This window comes from Lytechinus pictus, chromosome 5 (assembly GCF_037042905.1).
Source record: "Lytechinus pictus isolate F3 Inbred chromosome 5, Lp3.0, whole genome shotgun sequence".
Classification (NCBI taxonomy): domain Eukaryota; kingdom Metazoa; phylum Echinodermata; class Echinoidea; order Temnopleuroida; family Toxopneustidae; genus Lytechinus; species Lytechinus pictus.
Genome location: NC_087249.1, coordinates 17,273,882 through 17,283,516, shown reverse-complemented (window position 1 = coordinate 17,283,516; position 9,635 = coordinate 17,273,882). Strand labels below are relative to the sequence as shown.

General features: G+C 38.6%; 1 protein-coding gene across 2 annotated transcripts in view; it reads right to left on the bottom strand.

Annotated features, from left to right (window-relative positions):
• Positions 1-319: 319 nt before the first annotated feature.
• LOC129262339 (ubiquitin-associated protein 1-like) overlaps positions 320-9,635 on the bottom strand; it is a 24,383-nt gene continuing 15,067 nt past the window's right edge. Inside the window, exons 7-8 of one of the 2 annotated variants that reach the window (XM_054900443.2) lie at positions 7,282-7,383; positions 320-5,854 (exon numbers count right to left, since the gene is read on the bottom strand). In XM_054900443.2, coding sequence (XP_054756418.2) covers positions 5,729-5,854; positions 7,282-7,383 — 228 coding nt within the window. In that variant the 3' untranslated portion in view covers positions 320-5,728. The remainder of the gene's footprint in view (positions 5,855-7,281; positions 7,384-9,635) is intronic. The other variant, XM_054900444.2, reaches the window with a different exon arrangement.

The following is a 9,635-nucleotide window of genomic DNA, read 5'->3' as shown; positions in this document are numbered from 1 at the left end:
CTTAGGAGAAAACCACAAATCCCTGATAATAAAGTACATGGCATATGGGAAAGTTGTCCTTGCCCCTTGTCATAATTTAATTACCCAGTTGCCAATTTGCAATCTACAGTCTTAGAGATCTCAATTTTAAAACAGCCATAACTTTTTTATTGCTTGTCCGATTTCTTTCAAACTTTCACCATTCTGTTTTATTTTTTTTCTCCTTTCAAACACAACATATTATGACCTAAGCTGGATTCCCCTTTAATTAAATAAACATGTATCATCGACCAACAACTGACAAGACAATAAATCAACAATAGCTCAAATGTCCAGGATATAAAAAGTGTTCATGCCATATATTTACTACTCATGTAACAATTTAATCTGGATAAAACTCATGAAACCGCGTGCTACTTGGAAAGCCAATCTGTAGGAATATCACTGTATGAGGAAATAATGTTAACTGGTACTTGAACCTTTTTTTTTGGTTGTTTAATTTTCAAAAGTTAGGGGTGTTAAAACATGGCTATACTATAAACAAAAGCCTCCCAGATCCAATGTATCATTCATGCTGCGAAATTATCTTCATATCAACTGGTCATCATAAAGTTTAAATACATTTTAATGTCCACACATATACACGTACCATCCTGGTCTTTAAAAAAAATAGTACTTTCACTCAACAATTTCACCGAATCCATCAAATGTCAATGAATGAGACAAAAACGCTTGCTTTAAATATATTTTAAGTGGAAAAATCACATATATTTTCCCTATCAAAATCATGGATGTGTATGTGAGTCCATAATTTCCCTGGAAATGTATTATATTGTCATTAATATATTTGCTTTTCATAACCCTGCGTTCTGATCATGCTGTTCAAATTGGTAGTGCTACTCGTTATATTATTTTGTTTCTGTCTCAATATGCTTGCATTGTATGCCTGCTGAGCTTGTTGTATGAGAGCAAATGGGAGGATGTTTGTATAACATTTATACCATTGCACACATACATTACATGTAGCCTACCACCCAAAGTGTACCGTTGCATAATAGGTGACGTCACAATACAAGTATGATTCTGTTCTTTGCTCTATTGCAGATAAATGCAATTGCAAAAATGCATAGGCCTACTGGCTAAACGCACACTGCTGCTGTAGGGATAAGCTCGAAGCACTGCTAGCTAGGCATGCTGCTCAGGGATTTACCTCATTTTCAAGGAATACAGCACAAACAAAAATTATTAATCTTCACCACTTTGCATTTACAATTTCACTCACTACCAAGGTGTTGTACGTACAACGAGAATAGTACGGTACAGGGTTTCGCATCTATTCAACTTAGCACTACCTTGTTGAATGCCTTTTTCTTTCACATACAGCAAAATCACATACAATCGCTGCCTATTCACTGTTTGTATACTATGAAATATTCTGCTATACCTCCCCCCCCCCCCCCCCCCCCGGGCGTAAATCCTTGTGTCACATCTATTGTTCAGGGGGGGTGGAACAATAGGTGTGACGCAATGATTACGCCAGTGCCCGCCCCCACCCTGTCTTTTGAAACAACACAAGAAGGTACATACACAATATTCCTCACACACCTATTTCAAACTGCCTTTGAAAATGACAGGGTACTTGTACACATACATGTACCGGCATTTGTGTCACAACCTGTCTACACTATTCATCGCACCAAAAAAAAAAAATTTTCATTCATTTCTTTTCTTCTTTGAATGGTATCAATATTGCTTGAATATCTCCTGATATGGACGCAGGAAATTTTAGGAGTTACATGTATGATTTCATATCAATAGGCGTATGCATATCGAATACGGCAAGGTAAAATATGCTCGAAATCGTATCAAATCACTTGCAGAACGAGTGCATTTTAACTGTTCAGATAATCGTTTCGCTTACCAGACGTTTTTATGATCGATGTGATCGCTTAGTACACATGAACGATACCAGTTCTACTTTTGTATGGAAAGTACAACCTTACAGTTGCCTTAATCAAGGATAAAAAAACACTTCAATAAACTTACTCCTAATCAATACTATTCTATAGAATTAAGGAGTAGAATAATTTTGCTTTACAAATTTGAATTAGCATTTTTGGTCATGAGAGAAAAGCTCTCAACTAAGTAATATACAGTCCTATGTAAAAATATGCTATACAAAAGACTTAATGTGGAGCAAATCGCGATGCGATACCAGGAAAATTATTCCCTGATTATACATAATATTGTGAGTATAAGTGACAGGGTTACCATATTACGAACATGTGAATAATGAAAATCTGAAGAATGTGCATATGCTGTGTGAGGAGCCAGGATGAATTCCTTTGTAAAACTTCAGACAAGCTGAAGAACCGGTTTTGACGTGAAACTGTTCTCTGCTTTATAAAAAGTAAGTCGAGATGAATAGATTCATTTTTTTCTACCGTCATTTGTAAAACTGATTGACAATGTGAAACTGAATTACAACTGTCAAATCGACCGAATCAGGGATCCAGTAATTCATGCACTTGAGGAACAAACACCTATTCCTACAAAGCTGCATATATTATACAACTCCCAAAAATGTTCTGTAATCTGGGGAGCGTTTCATGAAAGGACTTGTCGGACATTTTATCCGACAAGTCCCATTTTATTCGACAGTTACCATAGTAACAGTACCTCTCAGCGAATCAACATCAGAGAAAGATGTCAGATCTGACAACTTGTCGGATGAAAATGTTGATGAAACGCTCCCCCGATTGGTCCAAATCGGATCACGTGATATTCAGCGAATTGCACTATGGCATCCAAAATGCACTATCCTGCACTCTGACGTCAGAGTGCAGGTTTAACCAAATTTTCCAGAAAAATATGGTTACCATGGCAACCATGTCTCCACCCACTCCAAAATCATTAGACGACTTTGCTTTACCATAATGGACCTTCATGACAAATTTGAAAATAATTGGAGAAGAAATGCAGCCAGTAGAGCACTCACAAGGAAATCTCTGCTATTTCAAAAAAAACTCTTGTTACCATGGCAACGATGTCTCTGCCGACACAAAAATCAATAGGCAGCTTCGCTTAATGGACCTTCATGCCACATTTGAAGATGATCGGAGAAGAAATGCAGCTGGTAGAGCGCTCAAAAGGACATCTCTGCTATTTCCTCAAAAACTCTTGTTACCATGGAAACGAAGTCTCCGCCCACACCAAAATCAATAGGCAGCTTTGCTTACCATAATGGACCTTCATGCCACATTTGAAGATGATCCGAGAAGAAATGCAGCTGGTAGAGCACTCACAAGGACATCTCTGCTATTTCCACAAAAACTCGTTACCATGGCAACGATGTCTCTGCCCACACCAAAATTAATAGGCAGCTTTGCTTAACCATAATGGACCTTCATGACACATTTGAAGATGATCGGAGAAGAAATGCAGCTGGTAGAGCGCTCACAAGGACATCTCTGCTATTTCCACAAAAACTTGTTACCATGGAAACAATGTCTCTGCCCACACCAAAATTAATAGGCAGCTTTGCTTAACCATAATGGACCTTCATGCCACATTTAAAGAAAATCGGAGAAGAAATGCAGCTGGTAGAGCGCTCACAAGGACAACTCTGCTATTTCCACAAAAACTCCTGTTACCATGGCAACGATGTCTCCGCCCACACCAAAATCGATAGGCGGCTTTGCTATACCATACTCAACCTTCATGCCAAATTTGAAGATGATCGGAGAAGAAATGCAGCTGATAGAGCGCTCACAAGGAAATCTCTGAGGCGGCGCGGATGCGGCGGCACGACGAGGCCAAATCCATAGTATCCTCTGAACTCTGTTCGGGGGATACAACTAGAATTTAGATCAAATATAGCATTCGGGGGAACTCAGTGACATGGGTGAGGGGGGAGGGTTGTATAAAACAAACAATGCATGCATTCTTGTGCATTGAGGACCTAAATAATGAACTCTGTGCTCGACTAGCCAAATGGATATACGCACTCGGTCCTGCAGACCTAAGGCGGTATATCCATTGGCTCTTCTCGCACATCATTCATTATTTGGCAATGCAAGCACGCACTTAAGGACGTTCCACAGTTATATTTGTGCGCATTATGATCTGCGCATAGTTTACACTCTGCGCGCTGACGTCACAATGGATGAACAGGTGATTAATTAGCTGCGGGTATGAGCTGATTTTTCTCATCTTCTGCACTTTAACTGCAGATCCGATGCATTATTTCATGAAGCTAAAAAATTGAATTATTCCATGGACCATTCAAAAAAATATTCTCTATAATTTCAAAATACTTTACTCTGCAGTGCTGCCAAGAATCACGAATATTACCCCGAGTTTGAATGAATGGTAGAGTGGTTTTGATTTTTTCTTCACATAGATACTAAGCATTCGGCCCATTTTTGGTGTTTTAAAAAGCACATTTGCTCTAATAAAAATGCTGATAGTTTAAAAACAAGCACATGAACCCCTATTTTTTAATGTTTGTACCTCTTAGGTATACCTTCCTCTACAACTCTGCAAATTTTTGTGAAAATGACATGGATTTTGAATAAAGTGCAGCATTTATTGTACGTTTGTAGTTTGTTACTGAAATTTTACATTTTTTAGATTGGGATTTTGTTATCTTTTACGCCATTTTTAAGAACTGACAGTGCTGTTAAACTTAAAATTGCAAACAAATAGCACTATTAATAGATTCTCCATTCTAACAATACAATGATTAACTCTCTTGCGAAATTTGATGACTTTTTCATGTATTTTGACTGAGTAATGGAGGTTTAAACTCATTGTAGTAATCTTGGGCGGTCTAAAAATGCCAAATTCTTTTGAATGCGCAATTCTTAAGAACATCACTTTGGGTGAACTTTGAAGCTCTATAGCAAAAAATCAAGCACATGGACCTATGTTAATTTTTGCATATTTCAAATATTAAGGTTCTAAAGTATCTATGTGCAAAGTTTGGTGAAAATGACATGGATTTCACTTTAACTGTGGAACGTCCTTAAGTGCACTATTTGTAAACTGTCTCACACAGGCTCTGTCAATTAATTCCTTGTAGAGATAGATAGAATGTGTGACTATCATCCCATTTCAGACATTATCACTGATGATGATTGGGAATGCTATTGATGGCAAATGGTGATAGATTGCACGATGCACCATCAATCACTGTAAAAACTACTGCTATAGCAATGAATGCTGGGTAAATCTAGTCTGACGGCTGTATACTGTAGCAGCATTGCTTAAAAAAAGCGGTGTGAGCACCGGAATTGATAGACTAGCTCTTATAGCTGGGGTAATCTTTACAAGATGGATATGTGATCACTAAAACTACCCTACATTATTATTGTTGTTGCTGCTGTTAATTAATTTTTTTTTTTAATTGTTTTTATTATTATTACTTGCCGTGCAAGGTTAAATGCAGCTGAATCGTGACCGGAAAAGTGCAGCGTAATGCAATGCAGTGACAATGCAATAAATGCTGGCTAAATGCACACTGCGGGCTGTATACCGGGTGAGTGTTTCATAAAGATGTTTGTAATTTACATATGACTTAACACACACAAGTGATCCTTTCTGGTGCTAAATGATAGATCCCTATGTGTAGCTGACTTAGCACCTGAGAATCTGTCGTGCGTAAAGTTAAAACGCCCACGAGGCTGTATAGCTAGCAGTGTGATTTCATGCATCATGACGACGATGATGGTGATGACGATGATGGATGTCATCGAGTCAGGGTATCAAGAACCTTCTCCTCGTCATTGCCATGGAGAATGAGTTCCCTCTTGATGTCCTCCGACTGGAAGCCAAGTACCTCAAACCTTTGCCATAGCTTCAAGAAAGTCTGTGCCTGCAGCAAGTACAGAAGAAATACATCAGTGACACAAACCAATCATTAAGCTTCTTTTCAATAAATGCTGTGACAAATCTGTTCTGAGCCAATCGAATGCCACAATTTTGGTAACTTATATAGGCTGCTTACAGGCATATTAGCAGTTTTCATCTTGTCATATAATGAAACAGAGCCCATGTCACACATTCATAACTAGAAATATCAATGCATGTAATCAATACCCTGTCATATTACTATGACAACATAGTACCCAACACATTAAACGATGGACCTTGTATTATTACCAGCGGTTTAGCACGTCAAGTCAATCTTGTCGTTAGTATGGCATAAATAATATGATGATTGTGGGCATTAACGGAAAGACAAGACAATACTTTCTTGATTTGGGTGCACAAAAATTCAAAAAATTCCTTCCTTCCAGATACCCATTTACTACTATACCTGGGAGGAGAGTGGCGGTTTAATAAATTGTCAAAAGATGCAAGTGCTGCGGTAGGATATGAACCCCGGATAATGTTGTTCAAAGTTTGGAGACTTTTCCACCGATCCAAAGCACCTCTACCTGAATGAGTGTTATACAACTAGGAGCTTTCACACCAACACCTGAGCATTTCAGCCAGAGTATGCCATTAATATATAGCACCATCTATCTAGAAATATTCTATTCCGAGGCGCATTGTTTATTATTATTATTACCCCGGCTTTAGCTTGAGCTGCCTTTCAGCGCTCGTGCATTCAAGGAATTAATCCTGCCGGGTACCCATTCACCTCACATGGGTTGAGTGCAGCACAATGTGGATAAATTTCTTGCTGAAGGAAATTACGCCATAGCTGGGATTCGAACCCACAACCCTCTGTTTCAAAGTCAGAAGACTAATCAATGGGGCCACAATGCTCCATTCAACATAGGCCATATGACAAGCCGTTTCCTTAATCCCAAATCATGATATCAACAATTGCCTTTTTACATAAACATAAATGATAAATTCTTTATATTTTTTTCTGAGCTCAAGGTGGATGGTTCGAGAAGGGGATGGCTAAAGAAGACATACATGTAGAAGAAGCAAGTGGAGAGTAGGAGGGCTGGGTTGAGGATGGAGAATGCATTAAATCAGGCAAAGAGAAGGGGGATAAGGGCGATTGTGGCAAGTGAGGCGAGTCCAGCCATTCCCCCCCCCCCCCCCACACCCTCACGGAGACAAAACCGTATTCAAAACTTTGGATTCACTAATACTACTACTTTCTGTTGTCAACACATTGCACTTCTTGATATCACCTCCATGACATTGTCTCCATAATATCAAGAATGGTATGTTTGATCTCAAGACATGGAGAAAACAGCTGGCCACATGTACAGTATGCAAGCATACTCTCGCTATTGACATCTAGGTATGACAGGCCCATGGCTTCCATTCAGTACATACCTTATCTTGATTGTTGTCCTGCAAACTCAGAGCAACCTCTACTTTTGATTCTGGAAACCCTTGACCACACAGAGAATCAACTGCACATAGAAGATCCACAACCTGGAAAAATGAAATTGTAAAGGGAGAACATTTTATAAAAGTACATGACTTTGGAAAGAACCAAGATATTATTGGGTACAATTTGAACAGATACTCATATTTTCATTTGCTATATACAGTGCGTCCCAAAAAAAACTATACACTTTTGAAATGGCTGCCAAATAAAAAAATGTACCACTTTGGGGGAAAAGACTTATAGATATGGAAAGCCTATAAAGTCAACTTTCAAATGACACCAAAATGTTGGAAAACTTTTCATGCTTGAGCGAGCACTGCCCACTGAAACAAAGGGTATGAAAATTAGGGTGGGCTGGAATTAGCCTTCCAATTTCTTTCAGTTTTTTTTGTTTGGTACTTGCAAAGTTGATGGTTATTTGGTGAATTAAAGATCAGTTGTGATCAGTTTGTTGTTTGTGAAAATTTAATGCGTTATTAAATTGAAATTTAATGCATGAGTGATCATGAATTGGGTGCAGCATTTTCTCTTATCATGTGGATCTCAACAATGTGTTCACGACAGTCAGGAGAAGAGGGGGTAATATGACTTAGGTAGGTGAAGTACGTTGATGGGATAAAGGTCAACAGAACATTTAGCAACCCCTCTCTCAATCTCATCCCCCCCCCCCCCCCCCCGCTTCTCTCCTCCTGAGAGACTAAGCTCAGCTAAAGTAGGATGGGCAGGAATTAGCCTTACAGTTTTTTGAGTGGTTAGTCCTTTGGAACTTGTTAAGCTAAATTAATGAGTGAGATAAGTTTTGGTTTCTTAGGCAAATCTCATGAGTTACTAAATTGAAATGTAATGCATGAGTGAACAGGAATTGTAATTTTATTGTAGCATATTCATCTTGTGAACCTCAAAAGTGTGTTCGTGGGAGTCAGAGTAATGTGATGGTACCCGTTACAAACAAGAGGGCGAGATATGCTAAGACTTGGTTAAAAGGGCATTCCTCTTCTTTTTTTTCCTTTTACAAATTAAAAGTCATATGTACCCTCCCCTCTCCACCTCCATTTCCCAGCCCCCCCCCCCTCTCTCTGTCTCACTTCCTGCATCATTTGTAGCCTATTCAAAACTTAACTGCCAAGTGACCGGTGGCTGATGGTCAGTTTTTTTTTTCAATGACTACCAAGAAATTTAATGATTATGATGATTAATGAAATAATTAATTGAAAAAAACTGAATGTTTGATTGATCACATTGCACATTGAATAAGTTGATTTACTGATAAATTGTTGATTAAATGATTGATAGGAAAAAGTTGATGTCCCAATTCAGAATTAATCATTAAATCAACATTCTGCTCTGGACTTCACGCGTACATGACAATAGCCATCAGTCTCTCAACAGGAGGGAGGGCGGGAGAGAGGGAGGGGGCGGGGGCTGAATGTTCTGTTGACCCTTATTCCATCAACCTACTTCTCTCACTTAAGTCCTATCTCACCCCCTATTCTCCCGACGCCCATGAACACATTGCTGAGATCCACATGATAAATTTGAAATGCTGCCCAAAAAGAGATCCAAATGATAAAGTTTAAATGCTCCCCAAAAAGTGTACCTTGTGTTCACTCATGCATTGAAGTTCAATTTAATAATTTATAAAATTTGCTTAAAGAGAAATGCCAGTATTTGCAGTAAACACTGATTTCATGAGAAAGTCTGTAAAACCAGGCTTAATTGTCAGTATATCATCGAGGATCTAGATCTGGTACAGTTACATGAACTGAACTTTGTGAAATCTTGAAATCTACGCTGAAAAATGTTCACACTGAAGATCACCAACACAGATAAGCGCATGTGGGACAGTGTATTATTATTGCTGGAATAAAGACCCGACGGAAGTGACAGAATCCGCGTTTATTTTGCTTATTTCTCAGCAATTACACAATTTCTTCCAGAATCCTTTGGCACATATTTTTTATTCATACAAACAGACACTTGGGTGGTCATTATATTAGATTATGTAAAAAGTCATTTTGAGATCGTACCAAAACTGGAATTTATCTTTAAGCAACCAAAACTGGTCATGGTTGATCATTAATTTATCACATCGCCCTTAACTTTGCAAGTTCGAAAGGATTTGCCTCTCAAAAACTTACATAAATTGGAAGGCTAATTCCAGCCCACCCTAATTTTCATACCCTTTTACCCTTTTTACACACGCTAAAATTTCCTTAACCCCGTACTATAGGTGGGGCTAAATTGCCATTTAGCCCCACCTATAGTACGGGGTTAAGCTTAGCCCACTTTCTTTTTA